Source organism: Galdieria sulphuraria (assembly GCF_000341285.1).
Source record: "Galdieria sulphuraria unplaced genomic scaffold scaf_19, whole genome shotgun sequence".
NCBI classification, from domain to species: domain Eukaryota; phylum Rhodophyta; class Bangiophyceae; order Galdieriales; family Galdieriaceae; genus Galdieria; species Galdieria sulphuraria.
Window position 1 is genome coordinate 17,741 of NW_005178456.1, and position 18,832 is coordinate 36,572.

At 38.5% G+C, this 18,832-nt stretch overlaps 10 protein-coding genes across 10 annotated transcripts; 4 read left to right on the forward strand and 6 right to left on the reverse strand.

Moving 5' to 3' along the window:
* Nucleotides 1–1,701: 1,701 nt before the first annotated feature.
* Gasu_25750 (uncharacterized protein) lies at nt 1,702–2,960 on the reverse strand. The gene has a single exon (XM_005706449.1). The coding sequence runs from the start codon at nt 2,895–2,897 to the stop codon at nt 1,872–1,874; it is 1,026 nt and encodes a 341-aa protein (XP_005706506.1). The 5' UTR covers nt 2,898–2,960; the 3' UTR covers nt 1,702–1,871.
* Nucleotides 2,961–3,350: 390 nt separating this feature from the next.
* Nucleotides 3,351–5,432, forward strand: Gasu_25760 (omega-6 fatty acid desaturase (delta-12 desaturase)). The gene is made up of 3 exons (XM_005706450.1): nt 3,351–3,635; nt 3,685–4,066; nt 4,212–5,432. Exons 1-3 carry the CDS (start codon nt 3,492–3,494, stop codon nt 4,769–4,771), a joined length of 1,086 nt encoding a protein of 361 aa, XP_005706507.1. The 5' UTR covers nt 3,351–3,491; the 3' UTR covers nt 4,772–5,432.
* A 3-nt stretch (nt 5,433–5,435) lies between these two features.
* Gasu_25770 (uncharacterized protein) lies at nt 5,436–6,170 on the reverse strand. The gene is made up of 2 exons (XM_005706451.1): nt 6,044–6,170; nt 5,436–5,991 (listed from the first exon to the last, which is right to left on the reverse strand). Exons 1-2 carry the CDS (start codon nt 6,165–6,167, stop codon nt 5,468–5,470), a joined length of 648 nt encoding a protein of 215 aa, XP_005706508.1. The 5' UTR covers nt 6,168–6,170; the 3' UTR covers nt 5,436–5,467.
* A 5-nt stretch (nt 6,171–6,175) lies between these two features.
* On the reverse strand, nt 6,176–7,400 carry Gasu_25780 (short-chain dehydrogenase/reductase (SDR) family protein). Its single transcript, XM_005706452.1, has 5 exons — nt 7,253–7,400; nt 6,972–7,205; nt 6,686–6,922; nt 6,529–6,636; nt 6,176–6,479 (listed from the first exon to the last, which is right to left on the reverse strand). The coding sequence occupies exons 1-5, from the start codon at nt 7,346–7,348 to the stop codon at nt 6,219–6,221; spliced, it is 936 nt and encodes a 311-aa protein (XP_005706509.1). The 5' UTR covers nt 7,349–7,400; the 3' UTR covers nt 6,176–6,218.
* A 10-nt stretch (nt 7,401–7,410) lies between these two features.
* Gasu_25790 (splicing factor-related protein) lies at nt 7,411–8,700 on the reverse strand. The gene is made up of 2 exons (XM_005706453.1): nt 8,592–8,700; nt 7,411–8,541 (listed from the first exon to the last, which is right to left on the reverse strand). Exons 1-2 carry the CDS (start codon nt 8,660–8,662, stop codon nt 7,473–7,475), a joined length of 1,140 nt encoding a protein of 379 aa, XP_005706510.1. The 5' UTR covers nt 8,663–8,700; the 3' UTR covers nt 7,411–7,472.
* Nucleotides 8,701–8,755: 55 nt separating this feature from the next.
* Gasu_25800 (glycine/serine hydroxymethyltransferase) lies at nt 8,756–10,790 on the reverse strand. Its single transcript, XM_005706454.1, has 8 exons — nt 10,237–10,790; nt 9,923–10,184; nt 9,741–9,869; nt 9,589–9,689; nt 9,434–9,541; nt 9,269–9,385; nt 8,959–9,213; nt 8,756–8,906 (listed from the first exon to the last, which is right to left on the reverse strand). The coding sequence occupies exons 1-8, from the start codon at nt 10,615–10,617 to the stop codon at nt 8,835–8,837; spliced, it is 1,425 nt and encodes a 474-aa protein (XP_005706511.1). The 5' UTR covers nt 10,618–10,790; the 3' UTR covers nt 8,756–8,834.
* A 330-nt stretch (nt 10,791–11,120) lies between these two features.
* Gasu_25810 (N-acetylglucosaminyltransferase) lies at nt 11,121–12,768 on the forward strand. The gene is made up of 3 exons (XM_005706455.1): nt 11,121–12,040; nt 12,091–12,683; nt 12,725–12,768. The coding sequence occupies exons 1-3, from the start codon at nt 11,222–11,224 to the stop codon at nt 12,732–12,734; spliced, it is 1,422 nt and encodes a 473-aa protein (XP_005706512.1). The 5' UTR covers nt 11,121–11,221; the 3' UTR covers nt 12,735–12,768.
* A 7-nt stretch (nt 12,769–12,775) lies between these two features.
* On the reverse strand, nt 12,776–14,940 carry Gasu_25820 (hemolysin-related protein). The gene is made up of 3 exons (XM_005706456.1): nt 13,703–14,940; nt 13,357–13,656; nt 12,776–13,306 (listed from the first exon to the last, which is right to left on the reverse strand). The coding sequence occupies exons 1-3, from the start codon at nt 14,852–14,854 to the stop codon at nt 12,926–12,928; spliced, it is 1,833 nt and encodes a 610-aa protein (XP_005706513.1). The 5' UTR covers nt 14,855–14,940; the 3' UTR covers nt 12,776–12,925.
* A 140-nt stretch (nt 14,941–15,080) lies between these two features.
* Gasu_25830 (A/G-specific adenine glycosylase) lies at nt 15,081–17,087 on the forward strand. The gene has a single exon (XM_005706457.1). The coding sequence runs from the start codon at nt 15,120–15,122 to the stop codon at nt 16,548–16,550; it is 1,431 nt and encodes a 476-aa protein (XP_005706514.1). The 5' UTR covers nt 15,081–15,119; the 3' UTR covers nt 16,551–17,087.
* A 13-nt stretch (nt 17,088–17,100) lies between these two features.
* Gasu_25840 (trehalose-phosphatase) lies at nt 17,101–18,831 on the forward strand. Its single transcript, XM_005706458.1, has one exon. It carries the CDS (start codon nt 17,605–17,607, stop codon nt 18,712–18,714), a length of 1,110 nt encoding a protein of 369 aa, XP_005706515.1. The 5' UTR covers nt 17,101–17,604; the 3' UTR covers nt 18,715–18,831.
* Nucleotide 18,832: the final 1 nt, after the last annotated feature.

An 18,832-nucleotide genomic window follows, 5' to 3' on the forward strand; every position in this document is an offset into this window, starting at 1 on the left:
TTGTGTACTACTTGCGACTGAACGGTTATTACTCGTTAGTTTCTTCAAAATTTAACAATTGTAAGAGTAACCAGCCGTCTTTAGAAAAAGTTAAGATTGATAGACTTGTTTGCCCTCTTAGAACAACTTTTGGCTGAGATAAAGAAAGGTCCTATTTGGTTACTCTTCCATTACATAAACTATCGCAAATTTCTGAAAGAAAAAAAATGATGTCTGCCATATTCACTTTGTGGTGTATTCTTTTTCCATTGTTTAGTCCTCATGGCTTACCGAACTTGTCATCAACGCTCCGGTTGGTCATTCTTCGGAAAGTGTAAGTTTGGCTCTCAAATATGCCATAAAGTTCAATGCTTTGACATTGAATGGATAATATTGGACTCCCATACTTGCATGTATTTAGCTTTTCAGTACTATAATTCCAAACACCTTATTTTTCAGACAACATTATAAGCGCTCAGTAGAGCAGTGATATTATTCATTGCTTGAACATCGTCGAAATTGAATTGAATATCGAATAAATGAAACGTTTATTTCTTTGATATTGAAAATTTCCTTTGTTCTTATTCTCTCTATGATAGTTGGAAATGAGGACCCATTTCTCACCAAAACGGTTATTTTCCGCAGCAGAAGGAATTTGTTTTAAGACTCCCGTTTCACAAATGAGGTCCATGTCTATAATCAAGAATACCAAATGTAATGAAGAAAATCAAGTTGATGATTAGAAAAACTACAGTTTTGAGGACTGGTAACTTCTGGAAAATATTCAAAGAGGTAAGTTGTTTGAAAAGTAACTAGTTTGCGTTTTTGGAAGCTGAATGGATAGGCATCTGTCTGACGTGTTGAGTGTTCATTATGGAAGCGAGCGATCTCACTCAGTCGACTTGAGGAAGCAGTTACCTTCAAGGTAATGAAAATGGATGGATTGCACAAAGTGCGAATTTTGCTACGGAGCTCTTTCAATCCTATTATAAGCTGGACGTAGCTCAGATTCATTGTATCAGATTGGAAATAGTTGATTCAAATGTTATCTCGATCCCAGAGCCATTATTTACTAGCAGCAAATTCTTGAACTTGTCTAATCGAGTTGTTGCTGTTGTTATTTGATATTGAACTCTGAACAATATATTTGCCTCTCAAAAAAGAAACGGTTTACAATTGTTCAAAGTGCATTATGACTTTGCCAAATTCCTATGCAAGCGGTCGTTTAGCATTTATTCATCGATGTTTCGTATGGCTCAAGATAACTGTTCAACAAATTCAAAGATGCGAGCATTCATTACCAAACTTCTAGATGTTACGTTTGTGAGTTGTTAAAGATGAAAAGTCGATCAATGCTCCATAGCATAGTGAACAGGGCTCTAATCAATACTTAATCTTGCAATGACTTGCTTTTTCAAGAACTAGACTTACTATAATATCTTTGTAATTTCTAATCAAGCCATAATCTAAGAATATTTTTTATTCAAGAAAACATTTCATTCTGAAACCAAATATGTACAAACCTATCACGTTAGCAATACTTGATGTCTCTTTATTCTTCATTCGTTTCAAACGAAGAGTGACTCAATCTGTGTGTGTGCTTTAGCAACTTCAACTCAAGGAACGTCGAGGAAAGGTAAGAGAAACAAGAGTCAAAATAAATTGCAATATTCATCCGATCAACAGTCACATTTTCTAAACAAAAAGGAAGACTCAAGTGACTTGAAACTAGATTTGTTTATTTCAATTTATTAAGCATTTTCAATGTGCACTTGTCAATATAATACAACTAATCAATATAAAATTGAGCTTCTTTCTACGCGACTCTTGGTCCATTCAAATAAACACAACGTAACCTTCTTTGTTCCTGAAACTATCTCCAAAATCTATATTCACAGACATGCCAAGTTAGTATCCATATTAGAATTCTCGTTGGAAGTTGCATCATTCAGTATTTCTGAAGTATTTTCAGAACCGACCGAGTGTTGGTTCGAAAGGATTCTCCTTAACTCAGCCTCAAGTTTTTTTCTTTTCACTTTTTCCAATTCTAGTGTTTCTCGAAGCAACTCCAACTGCTCTTCAAGTTGAATATTATGCTCTCCAGACAGGCTATAAACTATCCAGTGAATAAGAGAACCAAGCCAGGACTGCAAAATAGAATGAAAACTATTCGTCTGCCTTTCTATCTCCGTCAAATCAACTTTCTCTCGTTTTTGGCGTTTGAAAATATCTTGTTGCGTTGGGTTTCTCGAAGAAGAACCAAAATATTCGTCTATGGTGTTATTTGAACCGCCTTGCGAAGAATATGACCTCGAAATTTCCGTGGAAATGCTGTGCTGCACCTTCTCTGGAGTATTGCTTACTGACGCACTCTTGGAGTCTTGCACCTTCTGTACTTTAGTTTCACTAACAGAACTCATGCTTTCTTCCTCCAGTTTGCTGCTCTGACGAATGTCCGGTATGTCTTGTTGAGACTTGTAGTTTTCGTCAAATCTCTTCAGCACGTCGAAAACTTTATAAAAGTCATTTTTTTGTTTTAAATCTTCCAATAAGTGGACCTTTCTTGTCTTCAGTTTTGCCAATTTCAACCTACAGCGCCTAACGTTGTACCCTATCCAAGACACATAGACTCTTCGAAAAAGATATATGAGTATAAGTGAAATTATGAACAGCAAGGAAGCCCTTCTGAACAATAAAACGCCAGAATAGGCAATAGTGAGAAACAACGAAGACGCGAAGAGACAAGAAACCAAAACTTGTCCTTTTGTACAGTTCCTTGACACTATCCCTAAGCTTTCCAAAATAGACTTGACTTGTAGTTCGACGTTTTGAATTTCGCTCTCGATGTGTTCTAGCTTTTCGATGTTACGGTCAGAAAAACGACGTCCATATAATACCGATTGCCACCAGTTTACCATATTTCTCAAGTTGTCTTACTGTTTCCAACAATGATAATCTGTAAAAGGGATTTTTGACTCCCAACGGCTACTAAGTTTCTTTTGGACTCGTACAAGGCGACGTCCAAGCATTATCTGCAGAACTCTTATATTCAATAATATGTGCATTTGTTTTGAGGGCTGATATGATGAAGCAAGTTCTTTTTTTATAACTAGTCAAACAATAGTTGAACCGAAAATATTATTTGCGATTATTCTTGGAATGATAGAGCCCATCTGAACAGTGACTGTTTGCCGTTCTCTGCAGAGACAAATTGTTTGAATATGTTTGTACTTTTAAAATAAAAGCCATTCATAAATAGAAAATTCCTATAGAATGAAGAGTGTGTTAGTTCCATCACAATCAAGAGATTTTGTCAAACTTACAAACAAGTGACTATCCTTCATGCTTCGATCATGAATCTAGAAAGAGTAACATCTTTGCTCTACATATTTATAACAGATAGGAAGAACAACTTTAGATCCTTCACTCTTTGTGACAATTTTCATTTTCATGACAGCCACTCTTTCTACTCGTTGTGGGAGAATTTGAATCTCGGCGTCGGTTACACGAAGATGTGTAATAGCAAGTACAGCGGGTTGCAAACTCAAGTGGAACAAGAAAAGAGAGATATACCTTCCTTGTTAGATCTAAAGAAGGCTATACCTTCTCACTGTTTCAAGCCATCTCTTGCAATTAGTCTGTATTATGTTTTCAAGGTTCTGGACTGGTTTAGCTTGTATGTCTTCTTACCAAACTATGGAATAGGATATTTTCTTGGTCATTTTGTTTCTTTTTATTGCCATTCTGTTTTATGATTCTCCTTTGTATTTTCTTATCTTGCCACTTTATTGGTTTGGTCAAGGAACAATGTTCTGGGCAATCTTTGTTTTGGGACACGACTGTGGACATGGCTCATTTTCTGCATATCCCGCTATCAATAACGTAGTTGGTCACCTGCTTCATTCTGCTATTCTAGTTCCGTTCCATCCTTGGAGAATTTCCCATAGAAAGCACCACAAGAACACAGGGAACTATGAAAAGGACGAAATCTTCTATCCTATGTCTGAAGATGAATATCGCAGTGTTCCTCGACTGTCACGTTGGGTCTATTCTAATACATTTTTCATGTTTTGTTTTGGTTTTCCAAGTAAGTAAATTTCAGAATGGCATAGCAACGACTGTTTTCCCAAGTTATCTTTCGCTGGAAGTTTCTGTTGATAGACAATTGAACCAGTTTTTTCGCTTAATGCCTTGTGAGTGAAATATTTTGAACTGACTTATCTTGGTTTTAGTTTATCTTATTCGTGGTTATGGTGGTAAAATGAAACACGCTTCGCATTTTTCTTCAAGTTCGGAATTGTTTAAGAAAGAAGAGCGCGAACTGGTGAAAACTTCAGTTTTCAGTATTCTGGCTGTGATAGGATTGTTGACTAGTGGCATCTTCCATTTTGGTTTTTGGAATATTGTTTGTTTCTATGGAATTCCCTACTTAGTATTTTGTTCATGGCTGTTGGTTGTTACGTTTTTACATCACACTGCACCTGGCGCACAGTGGTATGATCAATCTTCTTGGTCTTATGTACTTGGAAATTTGCAGTGCGTGAATCGTGTCTATGGATGGATAGAGCCTATTCATCATAACATCGGTTGTCACACTGTCCATCACTTGTTTCCAGCAATTCCCCACTATAGGTTGAGAGAAGCAGATTTGGCTTTGGCACCTATACTGGGTAGTTATCGGAAGGAAGATAACTGCAGTACAATTTCTTCGCTATGGAAGTCATTTCGAATTTGGTCTCGAAATCACGTCATTCCTGACAATACCAAAGTTTTTGTCTTACCTGCAGAGTAATAGATAAGTTTTGATAGAATTTTGGACAAGGTTTTGGTCAAGAGTGTATGTTGTGTTAAGTTAGAATAGAAAAAGAGAATATTGGATTGTTTTCTCAAGTTTTTTTTACTTCTTTCTTAATGAAAGATTGAAGTATAAATGGAATTTTGGTTTGAAAACTTGTGAAATGCTGTTCGAATAAGGAATCTTCAGTATGCCCAACTATCATGTTTCAAATAGATAGTTCGCCCAAAATAGGAACTATAACTTGGATTAACAGACTAAGTTTCTCGTCTCTCTTCAATAAGAACCATTTCTGCTGCTAGACAATTCGAAAAGACGAAGTCATCTTCTATTTGAACTAAATATAGAAAACGATTCCTGTTTCGTGAAGACTTCGTTATTCAAGTTACTAAAATATGCAATTATCCCGGTTTCATTCCACTTGAAGACATCATAGCAACATAATTATAAGATGAATTCAATAAATATATCCAGAGGAACGCGTCATAACGTATAAGTCAATATTTTAGAACACGAGCTATTACGAACATACAAAGTATGGTATTCTACTGTCCCATTTCTTTCCCTATTCGGAACAACAACAACGTAGAAAAAGTTTTGAAACTTACAACTCCTCCATATATTGTCAATTAGTCTTCATAAATACTTCGCTCTCGTTCATAGAGACAAATAAAAGTATAAGGCTCTCCACGATTATTGTTGTTTGTTCCAACTTTCTGGAACAAGTAACTTGAATAAATGCCTTCGAGCTCCTCTTCTACCAAGAAGTGAAAAGGAGTCTGGTCGATCATCAATATCCAGAGTCTTTTTCAAGAAATGAGAAGGTTGCTTTCGTCGTTGCTTCCAAAACTTGAATAAAACTAAACCAAATACTAGAAAGCAAAATAAAGCGACTAGGTAAAAAAAAGTCTGAAGCCACCATCTCCAAGTCCACTGCTTTCCAAAGTTGACCAAGTTTTCCCTTCCCGTTGCTGTCGCACTTTCGAGCCAATTGAAAACTTTCTCCTTTCCACTTTCTTTACTTCTATGTGATTCACAGAGGGAGGCCCATCCTTCTATCAACTCACGATATGTTTCGGTCCAACAAACCAAAGAACAAGCAATCCACAGTTCTTTTTTGTACAGAAAAATTCTTTGCAACTCTCGAAAACAAGCTTCCGAACACTTTCCAGTGACATAAAAGTTACGACAATCTAAACTTTCGATAACAGCCTCAACTAAAGATGCAGTTGAATAAGTTAAAGGATGAACTACGTGTCAATCTCTTACCCGTCTCTCGAAGATCGTGGCAACTACCGCCTTCTTCACACTGTTCTAAATCTACAGCATAACTAGTAAAGAACAACGAGAAAAGAAGACAAAAGAACAGCGCTAAAAAAAGCCTTGTGAACATGATTTCTTCAACTTGAAAAATCCTTTAATATGGACTTGTCCCACAAATGACTTAAAGTTTACTATGATTAGAAGATGCCGCATTCAAAGAGTACACACCAGGAGGTACTGAAGCATTCTTTGGAGTCCTAAAGGTACCTAGTTTGGAGGCTGGCCAGGCAGGAGGTGGCTCTTTTCCTGGCACGCATTGATAACGGGAAAAGTCCTCTATTCCTCGTTCTCTCATAAAAACTTCATCAATGACTGCATGACCACTGAAGCGTCCACCAGGCTCATTCACCATCATAAGCACACAGTCTGCGAGGATTGAAGCCTAAAAAAGTAAAAAAACAGAATACAAGTGGCAACTATCGATTGATTACCTTCCTCCACATCCATCTCTCTCCGAGATGAAAATTCATAGTGGCAAAACTTTCTATCATTGTCTTAGGCCATAGTGCATTGGATGAAATATTAAATTCTCGAACTTCCTATCAGATATGGTAAGTTGTGAAACATATACTATAGGCCCAAACTAACTTCAGCAAGGCCCATGGCTAAAATAGTCATTCCATATTTGCTCATGAGATATCCCACTTTGCCTTCCATATGTTCCAAGTCTATTGGTGGAGACATAGTAATAATATGACCTGAACGTTGTTTGATCATGTGCGGCAAAACTGCTCGTACACAGGCGAAAGAACCTCTCGCGTTGACACCCTGTACAAGGTCGTATCTTTTCATAGGAGTATCCACAACGTTCTTCCACCACAGAGCCTCTACAAGTATCAAAGTCCGGTCAAAAGCTTTCTCAATAAGCACTTACTCCACTATTTGCAATAAGAATGTCAATTGAGCCAAAAGCTTGTACAGTCTTATCCACCATATTTTCTACAGCTACTTCTTCTCGAACATCAACTTGACAAGGAAGAGCTTTCACACCACATGCTTCTACTTCCTTTGCAACGCTATAAATAGTGCCAGGAAGGCTGGGAGTATCTTGAATACTTTTTGCAGCAACAACAACATTTGCACCAGCTTCAGCAAACGCTAGTGCTATCTACCTTGCTTTTTAGCTTTGCCAATCTCTAAAATGGACTAAAATACCTCTCTTCCTATTCCCCTACTCGCTCCTGTTACTATTGCGGTCTTTCCACTTAGGCACTTTTGTTTGCGCAGCGTATCAGGTAAGAAATTGCTCATACCTCTTGCAGAAAAACCAAGTCCTTCCAAAATTCTATGGGACAGACATTTCTCTGTCAATTTGCGAAAATTTCCAATTTATCTAAGTGAAATAAGAGTATTCTCCAAACTAAAATAACCGTCTTCAACTTAATGGAGGAGGTGGCGGGGGAGGAAGTTCATCGTCTTCAGGTGGTGGTGGCGGTGGTGGTGGAGGGGAAAGTGCTCCTGTTTGAAAAGCAGGAGAACTTGAAGAGACTTTCGAGTTCATAACGGATGTAGAAACAACGGTGTGGTCCGTTGATGTTATAACTTGACCATTTTCTCCGAAAGTTACTTGCGGGTATGTAACGTTACCATTAGCATCACGATAGCCATAATGTATTCTCCAAGGAGGAATTTTATGTGTTGAACTCATCATTCCTTGAGACCCTCCCATTCCAGACTCTCCAAAAGCATGCGACGCAGAGCCTTGTGCATCACTTGATGGTGCACCACCTAGTTCTTCCAGAAATGATTGATATTCTGCATCGAGATCATTACCATCTTTATATTTCTTAGGGCAATCAACAGTGGGATGGCTAGAGTCACCACATATGCGACAACTTATGGAATTGGAAAAAAAGCTACCGGGTCCACGCAGTAACTCATCTTTCCGAAAACTATCTCGATCACGTAAAGTTCCATTCAAAGCTGCAAGTTCTCGAAGTTGTGCTTGTTTGTGTTCATTCTTCTCGTCATCCATTACTGTTACTAAATCTTGTATTCTTTGCAAACACTTTTTCACTCTATCTTTTGCGTCCATGCCCTCCGAGGTAACCACAACATGAAGATCATCGTTATCATCTGGTGCTGGAACCCTATTTCTTCCATCCTTCACAGAACCCTTTCCCCGAATGGCTATTCGGCAGTTGAAGTCCTTTTCAAGACGTTTATGAGTATTGCCACGGGGTCCTAGGATAAGGCCAATGAAGTTAACGTTGGGATACTCGTTGACTGGAAGGTACATCTTCTCAGAAACTCTTAAGGGTCTTATTCCAGGAGGTGGCTGAAAATAGGGGTCTAGTTGCTTTAATCTTTCACAAATACGTAAGCGTTCTTCTTCCAACTTGTCTCTAGCTCTATCTGCTTTAGTGTTGACTCTACGGCCCTTGGCGTCGTAAATTGGTTCTGGTGAAGGTGAGCGACATAACTCTTCCACAGGAATGTTTCCACTGTTGATTAAGCGTGTTAGTGCGTCAAGCTTTGTTCTAAGCTCACGAACTTCGTTCTCCTTTGCGTCGATGCTCTCCCAGCGAGTTCGGCGCCTCCTTCTTCTTTCTCGCTCCTTCTCATCAGTAGTGGCTATGTCTTGGGAGGTACTTTTTGACAACTCTTCCTGCTTATTATTCGGAGCAGTTTCGTTTTCTACTACTTGATGCTTGGCAGAAGATACTGTATCTGTCATGGGCAGCAACAAAATCTATCAAATTTATTTGGAAATCAACACAAACAAATACTCACTCTACTACAACTGTCCACCTGGCATAGGGAACTTTTTTGAGAACTCTACCACTTCCTTCCTTAATTTTTCTACTTCCTAAAGTAGAGAGTAAAAATCTGGTAAACACGTAACACTTAAAAATACTGACCTCATGTCCATTCAAGGCCATGTTGAAATCCTTAATGTTCTTTCCCGATTTTTGCTGAATGGCGAGAGCAAGTTTCACAGCTCGATCCAAAAAGTCGGCAACTTGCATAAAGTCATTCTCCTTGAAACCTCTTGAAGTAAGAGCTGGAGTTCCAATACGAACACCGCCAGGTACCAGAGCTGATGTATCTCCATGCACAGCATTCTTATTTAGAGTTATATGCGCAGCATCACAAATTTTTTCCATCTTGGAACCCTTTGTACATAAAACAGTTCATTCAAGCTCATATTACCAAAAAAATTCTACTCACAGTAAGATTCACTGGACGCAAGTCCCATAAGACTAAATGATTATCGGTTCCACCAGTAGCCAACTTATATCCTCTTTTTTCAAGTTCGGCTGCCAATGCACGTGCATTGGCTTGAACCTACGAATCTTTCAAACTCTTGCTCTAACAAAAAACTTGACTTCTTACTTGAAACGCGTATTTTTTGAACTCTGGCGACATAGCCTCCTTTAGAGCGACACCAACTGCAGCAATAGTGTGATTGTGAGGACCTCCTTGACAACCAGGGAAAACAGCCTAGCCAGTCTAAACAAAACTTCGAGATAAATAAACAAATAACCAACCATGTTGATCTTGGACTCAAAGTCATATTCTTCACCGGATGATTGACCTTGTACGTCCTTCTTGGGACCACGACGGAAGAAGATGAGACCTGCTCTAGGCCCTACCATATGTTTGTAGGCTATTATTGAAAAATAAATACAAACATGCTAACCTCTCAAAGACTTGTGAGTGGTCGTGGTAACAATGTCACAGTACTCGAAAGGACTCCGAACTGCGCCTGCACAAACCAGACCAGAGGTATGAGCCATATCACATAAAAGATAGGCTCCACATTTGTCGGCTAAGGTTAAACAATTCAACTTCATGAAAGAAAACAAAATCCGACCAACATACCTATTGAACGCAAACGCTTATAATCCCAGTCTCTTGGATAGGCACTCGCTCCACAGAGAATAAGTTTAGGTCTATAGGTCAGTGCAATTTCTTCCAACTTGTCATATTCAATAAGACCTGTTTCTGGATGCACCTTATAGGGAAAGGATTCGAAATATATAGAAGTGGCTGATATCTTTTTTTTAGCTGTGTAATACCCATGAGTCAAGTGTCCACCAGAAGGCAAATCAAGACCCATTATTCTATCATGAACTTGGAGGATCTGCGAGAAGTTGTAAGATTCAACAAAACTGCCTCAAAAACCGTTTACCTACCCCAGTATAGGCAGCAAAGTTGGCAGTAGAGCCACTGTATGGCTGTACATTCACTCCCCATTGATCAGCCGAAAGCCCGAAAGCTTCCAGAGCCCTTTTCTGAACCAAAATTTCCACTTTATCAATTATTTCGTTTCCTCCATAATATCGGTTTCCTGGAAGGCCTTCCGAATATTTGTTGGTAAGACAGGAACCGTTGGCTTCCATAACTGCTCTTGAAGTAAAGTTTTCTGAGGCTATAAGCTCCAAGCCAGTGAACTGTCTCTCTTTTTCCTTTTCGACAAGTGAGTACATTTCTGGGTCTACTGAAGAGAGCGGTTTATTCCCGCTGAATCCTTCAAATTCCGGAGTATAGTAACCGTTTGCATAACACTCCGACATGGTTTTTTTGTTAGTGGTTGCCACAGACAGAAACTGATACGGCCAAGACAATCTCCACAAATGAAGAAAAGTAGAGTGGAACGAAATGTCCAAATTCAATTTCTATTTTGCAAACGCCATTTTGAGAGTTGATCTGACAAAATATGCTACGAGAACTTTACAATAAAATTGCACTTGTTTTCTTCCAACTTGCAAGTTCCGTTTCTGTCCCATTCGAAACTCTGAACACCAGTTGTCTCTTGAACCATATGAAACTGCTGGAGACACAATGTAAAAAAGAAACTCCGTGGAAGCTTTATTTTTGGTTCCGAGAAACTCAAAATATTTCAAGTATGGCATAATGAGTATCTCTCTATTCTGTTCGATATCCAAGAAAAATCAGGTTATCCTTGTCTCACTGTCCGTCCCAGTGTCCAACTATTAACTACAATTCCACTCACCAGAAAAAATAGACTTGTACACGTCAGGTCAAATGCATTTTGTGGCCCAATCCATATCGAAGCATCGAATAAAAATTGCTGTGGGAAAAAAACAATTTTTGTGGCACAACTCCTTAAGCAGTATTTTGTTCCAACTATTGCATTGGAAAAGTCTGTTGAAGCGAATGAAGCCGAGGTTGCGACTTTTAAGAGTTTCTTCTACTAGACTGGTTGCTACTTTTTTGTTTTTATTGCTGTGTTCCTTGTTCCTTTTGCTCCAGTTGCTATACAAGAGATCAACTATAAGTATGAAAACAGACTGGAAACCTGAAACAGACCCAATCATATTGGAACTTCTCCAGAAAGCAGCTAATAAGACTTCGCCTTCAGAAGATGAGTTGTTTCAGGATATTTTGGTGTTGCCTAGAGAAGATCCTCGATGGGAAGAAATAAATAAGATTCACAAGAGTCCTTATTGGGACAAGTCTGTGGTAAGTCAGACTTGGGGAGGGAAGACCAAAGTTTGGTGTCCACCTGCCCATAACAATTGTGTTGCAGACGAGTTCCGTTCAGTTATATGGTGGATTGACTTCACAAATGAAAGACTGGCTAACGAAGCAGGCGAGTTTGAGAAAGTTATTTTAAAAGAACACTACACGGAATCCCACGAACAAAATCTTGTATTATATGAGGCTACAGATTACAACTATAATAGTAACTGGACTATGGCCTTACCTACAACTTATGCAGCTTCTCCCATTTTGAGAGCTACAAGACCTGAACTGAGCCTTGCTTTCTTTATTCAAGTTAGTGAGAGCAATCTGCACATGTTTCCACGCATGTTTAACAAAATTTATCACGATAAGAATGTTTATGCCATTCACTTCGATAAGCATGTTTCTGAGCAAGATATGGAAGAAGCACTAAAAAATATTGGTTTTAAGCAATCCAACAATGTAATTTTATTACCTCGTGAAAAAGTGTCCTATTGGGGAATATCAATGGTAAGTGAAGAAAAGATATCTGTTCATCGTGATGACTCAATGAGGATTAGCTTCTGAATACTATTTCTGCCATAACTGAATTATTAGATAAGAGCTCTCATTGGGATTATTTCATCAATTTATCAGCTGCTGATTATCCATTGATTACTCCATCCAAACTGAGACAACTTTTCGCTCAAGCTGCTGGAGAACCAGAATATAATTTTATTCAAGTACTTGGTGCGAATGCTGCTAGGGATCACGACTATCGAGTGAAGCAAATTCATTTCGATCCTGCTTTATTTGATGCGGAGGGAAATGATCTATATACGATATCGGACAGAAGTCATCCTTATGCACGACAAGACAATATGAACATCCAAAAGGGAGAAGCCTGGATGATCTTGTCTCGTTCCTTTTGTAGATATGTTACAAGAGAAATGGATCCAAAACGTTATTTGATTCGCTTTGCAACTGCTTCTGCGTCCGATGAATTGTATTTTCAAACAGTATTTTGGAACTCTCCTTATCGTCCTACCATAGTCAATCGAATTTTTAGAGCTATATTCTGGTTTCATCCCTTAAATGGAACTTCGGGTGCAAGACCATATAACTTAGATCAAGCTTCTTTATTTTATGACTATATTCGATGTACTGGGGCATTGTTTGCTAGAAAATTTATGGATACCAATAGCGAAACCTTAGCTATAATTGACCGTGAACTTCTTAATGAAAGCAGTGATATAAGTCAGCAATATTATGATGAAATATCGAGACAATTCCTGTATGTTACAGCCGATACGCGAAAACGAATGAACAAATTGAGATGGAAGGACCCTTTTTACAATCAATATCATTCTTAGTTATTTCTTTTGATTGTGAAGGTTACTTCAATGTGATACATAGTTATTGTTCAAGTTCCGAAGCCGAGTAGTTTCCATTAACCAGACTAGAGGATGTTTCTGAAGGTAATGGACTGTGAACTTGTTTCTCAACTCGAAGCAATAAGATACGGCGGTCATCTGTTTGCATAATTGTAAAGAGGTAATTGCCAAGGTGCAAAGTTTCACCAACATCTGGAATCCGTCCAATCATGTGACATATCACTCCGGAAATGGTTTCGAATTGGTCCAATTCGGGATCATGACTTAAGGATAAACCTTCCAATACTTTACATAAATGTTCCATATTTGTATTTCCTTTGATTGAATACACTCCTTCGCTGACTTGACAAATATACTCCGTGTTCTCATCTACATCATCCTCATCATATATTTCTCCAACAATCTAAGTATAAAGTGTCAAAAGAACAAGTTAAACAATGGTTATTTACATACCTCCTCAACAATATCTTCCAATGTGACCAATCCAGCAGTTCCGCCATATTCATCTACAACGATAGCCATATGTTGTCGTTTCTTTTTCATTTGCTCCAAAACGTTCCAAACAGGCATCGACTCTGGTACAAAAAAGACAGGCTCCATTAGCTCTCGCACTATTACCGTTTCAAGTTGTTCAGGTTCGTTCAAAAACTGTAAAAGGGACTTGAAGTATACAATTCCAGTTATCTTGTCAATGGAATCTTCATATACAGGTGTTCGGGAATAATGATGATCTTTTTCCAACCTCAACAAGTCCTAAATTAAAGGTGAGTTACCCATCTCAATATCCAATTCTAATAACCTTTAACGAGGCTTCCGCACTTATTGAAACCATTTCCACTCGAGGACACATAATTTCGCAAACTTTCGTCTCCTCTAAATCTAAGACACCTTCAATCATATCTTGTTCATATCTTTCAATACTTCCTGAACGACCTGCACCAGCAGCAATCAACCTCAATTCCTCCTCAGATACAGCGGTAGTATCTTCCACTGTAATACGAAATACTCTTAATATGGTTTTGGCAAACACTGCAAATAGTTTTCCAACTGGATAAAGCATGAGCGAAAGAAATGATACTATTGGCAAAGTAGCTCTCAGCACTAGAACAGGATTGGACACTGCAAGTGACTTTGGCAGAATCTCCCCAAAGAATAAGAAGAAAACTGTCATCAAGGCACTTGTATAGCCAAATGCCATATCTCCAAATAATTTGGTTGCTGCTTCTGTAGTAAAAGCAGTCACAAATACCATCACGGTCGTTGATGCTACCAGAATAGTGGTCAAAAATCTAGTAATGTCTTTTTCCAATATCTGAAAAGGTGAGTTGTATCCACTAGATTCTGCGAGCTCCTTCAGTTTCCAAGGCCACAAAGTTGTTGCAGCAGTTTCAGCAGCAGCTAATAAGGAGCCCAATAGAAACAAAAGTATGCTTAAAATACTCATAATCTTCCATCTTGAAGAAAAAGAACTTGGATCGATAAAGGCCAGCTGGGGTCCTGTCAAACTCTGTATTGGCAAGCAAAGAACACAAAACAAGTTTGAAAAGGCTCTAAAATGAGTGGTTAATATTTGATATTTAAAACGCTGCCGGAAATAGACGACGATTTTGGTCAATACACAACTTTCCTTTCTAGAATAGATTGTCGCTCGAGGGAGTTGGCACATTTTGCAAAGAGCGGTAACTATGCAGAATTTGAGGTTCAACAAAGTATAAAATGAAGTAGTTCTAAAATATATACAACCTCTAGGCCACGAAGTATTCCACCATAAATATCTTCTTGTTAGTCTTCCAAGTGGGTGCTTATTCCCTAAACTCCAAGCAACAGTCCAAGCAGGAGAATCACAAAAGCGCTCAGTAGAAAGTTTTGAGAAACATGGAAAGAAAAAAGATTTGTAAAAACTAACTGGTTGGAAGCCATATATAGCTGCAACCGAATACAAGTGCGTCATCCAAAACTAGCAACTAATTTCAGTGATCATTCAAATGCGATGCAAATCCAAGTGGTTTCTGATCATCAATCATGAAATAACCAAAAGACAGAGGAAAAATGCAGTATATCAGAGAATAGTTGTCGAGGAGTTTTAAGTGTTATTTCGAGATTGTCCAAGACTAACTAATATTCCTTGTTTCCAAAGCTCCAGAATAATTTTCTCTTTGAGACAATACGAAGCAAATTTCCAAATTCCCACCCGGGAATAACAACTTTTTGAACAAATGGGTTTTGTTCCAGCTATCGTTGTCGGTAGCGACACTCCAAGAAAACAAAAGTCAGAGACTTCTGGTATTAGTAAGAAAAGAGCCATCAATCGTATCAAACAGGGTCCTAGACAAAAAGTGGGAGACGTTGAGGACCTGTTGACATATTTGTATCAAAAGGACAAAAGAAACAAATGGGTAACCGACGAGAAAGAGATTTCTAGATTTCAGCACACTCTTCTTGAGTGGTACAAGAAAAATAGACGCCAGTTACCTTGGAGACAAACTCTTATGGAAGGTCAGCCCAATCCTTACCATATCTGGGTATCGGAGACTATGCTTCAACAGACAAGAGTCACAAATGTGATAGGATACTATAAAAAGTGGTTGCAAACCTTTCCAGATATTCCATCCTTAGCTGCAAGCTCTCTCGAAAGAGTTAATGAGATCTGGGCTGGTTTGGGATATTATCGAAGAGCAAAGTTACTGCATGAAGGTGCACAGACTATTATGTCACGCTTTGATGGAAAAGTTCCAGAAGATATCAAAGTACTTCAAAGCATTCCTGGAATAGGTCCATATACATCTGCAGCTATTGCATCTATTGCGTTTAATAAGCCTTATGCTGTCTGCGATGGAAATGTCTTTCGAGTTCTATCTCGTCTGTTTTCTATAGACTTGGATATCTCTTCAACTGACAATCAATCTCTTTTTAGAAGTTTAGCACAATTTTTGATGTTCAAAGAAATGGCAGCCGATTATAATCAAGCTATGATGGAATTAGGAGCTACCGTCTGTACGCCTAAGAGTTTTGATTGTAATCATTGTCCTGTTCAGCGGTGGTGCAACAGTTTCCAAATTGCCAATGAGCATCAAGTACCTTTGAGTGACATTGTTTGTCAGTTTCCAGTAAAGTCAAGTAGAGTTAAGCAGAACGAGGAGGAGCTACTGGTTTACTTGATTAAGTTTGCAAATCACTTTCTAATGCTCAAAAATATTTCTAGAAACCTATTGGGAAACTTGTGGCATTTTCCTTATGTAATTTGGAAGCGTAATGGAAATACAATGACAGAAGAGGAGAAAATACAGCATGAATGTTGTTTGGTTGGAGTATTGCATTCTTGTGGTTATCCACTGAACGATACAAATGGCTTGCCAAAGTTGCTTCATGAGTCTGCCATTCCAATAGGGCAAGTGGAGCATTTATTTACACATATTAAGCAAATCATTCATGTAAAGTTTGTTTGCGTGTCCTCGGAAACCAAATTAGTTATCGAAAGTAGCTCACGTAGAATAGGAGGAGTTGGACCAAACGATGATTCTATCGAGTACAGATGGTTGACAGAAGAGCAGATGGAAAAGAGTGCTATTTCACGTCAAATGATGAAAGTCATGGAACTGTATCAAAAACAGAAGAAACAAAAAGTTATTCATTCGTTCTTCTGTTAAATATCTTTTATATGCTTTATTCCACAAGTTTTCAGTCTGTGGGATGTATTGAATCGCGAACTTATTATTTGGCCTTGAAGATTTCGAGTTGTCGCCGTCATTCTTAAAATGTTTTCTTAGCATTTCAGTATTTTTCAACTTGAGAATTTTTCTTATGACTGCGAGACGAATTGACCAGTCGTATTTTGACCGGTAACAAACAATAAGTCTACTTTGTAGTGTGTGTGATCCTGCTGTTGCAATAGTCGTCTTTTTTTTGCGACCAGTAGGCGAGTTGTTGGCTGCCCTCTAGTCTTCAGGACAGGGAAGACTAGGTATCCTTTTACAATAGTCTCTATGTAAAATACGGGGATGTTAGAAAGCTTTCTTGCGATTGAGGTGTTAACTTGCAAAATCAAATATTCACTTTAAAGGGGTATTGATTGTTTCAAGGTTAGTACACTACTCCCGTCAAGCTGACTTGAAAGGAGGAAACAAACTATTGGTACATTAACTGTTTATGGTACTTTTTGTATCGATAAACATATGAATGATATCCAGTACTGGGCTCTGATCAATACAACTTGAATTTTATTCTTAGTTGTGGGTAAAGTTCTGAAAGTTGAATAGGTTCTCTTCTCGTCCTCAAAGCAAGTCCCGTATATTTCTCTTCTTGTTTGATAAAAGTGTTTAAGGGGTAAAAGTAAATAGAAATTTTTGTTTTAAAAGTTTCTTTTTTGTGTTTTTTAAAGCTCAGGTGTAAATCAAAACGTTATAATTCATAACAGCTAAACCTTATTGAGTATCTATTTCTATCTAAATTTCGAAAAGAAATTTGTGAAAAGCTCGTGCGCGCTCGTGAAGGCGCTGAAATCAGATCGTACTGAATAGAAAAAATGTTTGTGCCAAAAGCGCCTCCTTTTAGAATTTTAGCGAACGGTGGATTTTTTCTATGCATCTTCCAAAAAAATTTAGCTCGACCATTCTTCTCCATCAATCAATTAACGATGCGCAATGCTTTGGCCGCAGTGCGGTTGTCAGAAGAGGTACTTTGGAAAGCAAGCAGTTAGCTTCAATGCAGAGGCAGTTGGAGGAGTTGAGTGAAACTTTGCAGTTTCCTTCTTTGGGAGACACCGAAGTGCTGTTAGCGAATCCTTCTCTGGTTGGTAGCTTGGTTAGTGACGAATGTCACTCGAAACCAGGTACTTCGCCGTGTCGGCGAGAAGACTTTTTTGACCTTAGGAAGGAGGATAGTGTTAAAAACTATTCTCGAAAGCATTTTGAAGACCACGCAGGAAACAAGCAAGATAGAATTATTCCGAAAGAAGTTTGTTCTTTACCTTCTGCGTTGGACTCATTAAACGAGATTCTGACAGAGAAACTATGGAGCAGAAACGTAATACTGTTTCTTGATTATGATGGTACACTTGCACCTATAGTAGATGACCCAGACAGAGCTTTCCTTCCTGAAGAAACGAAGACTGCCTTGCTGAAGCTAACAGAATTGGGCATACCAGTTGCAATAGTTTCAGGACGAGCGAGGAGAAAAATACAAAATTTTGTTAATATTGATACTTTATATTATGCTGGCAGCCATGGTTTCGACATTTGTGGTCCTAATGGTTACATTGTACCTCATCAGGTAGCAGGCGACACTTTACCTGTGCTTGGTGAAGCGGCCGAAATAATAAAGGAACAAATAGTTCAAAAATATCCTGGCGCATCAATGGAGGATAACATTCTTTCGAAAACTCTTCATTATCGACGCTGTTCACCCAACATCATTCCTGAGCTTGAAAAGAAACTAGATAATATACTTGACTGTTTTCCTCAACTGCAGAAGACGTATGGAAAGTGTGTGTTTGAAATTCGACCAAAATTTGACTGGGATAAAGGAAAGGCAGTTGAGTGGCTGCTGTCAGCACTAGCAATGAATAGCCCAGATGTAGTTCCCATCTATATTGGAGATGATAGAACGGATGAAGATGCATTTCAGGTCGTTGTTAAGAAAGGAGTGGCAATTATTGTAGCAGATGAGTCAGAATATGCCACTTTTGCCAATTTTCGACTGAAAGACCCCAGTGAGGTTCGAAAGTTTTTGTTTCAGTTTTGGATTTCAAAAGTACAGACAGTTGCAAGCAAAATGAGTTGTGGAAAGTCTCTCAGTAACTGTCAGTCATGTTAGTTGGGTACAAATGCATGGGTTAGTGTTAGGATTTGTTCATTCTTGCCTCGTGTGAATTTAATATTGCAGAGCAAATGCTCTCTGCGAAACTTCCATGTTCAAAGCTATGTTTGGTTAT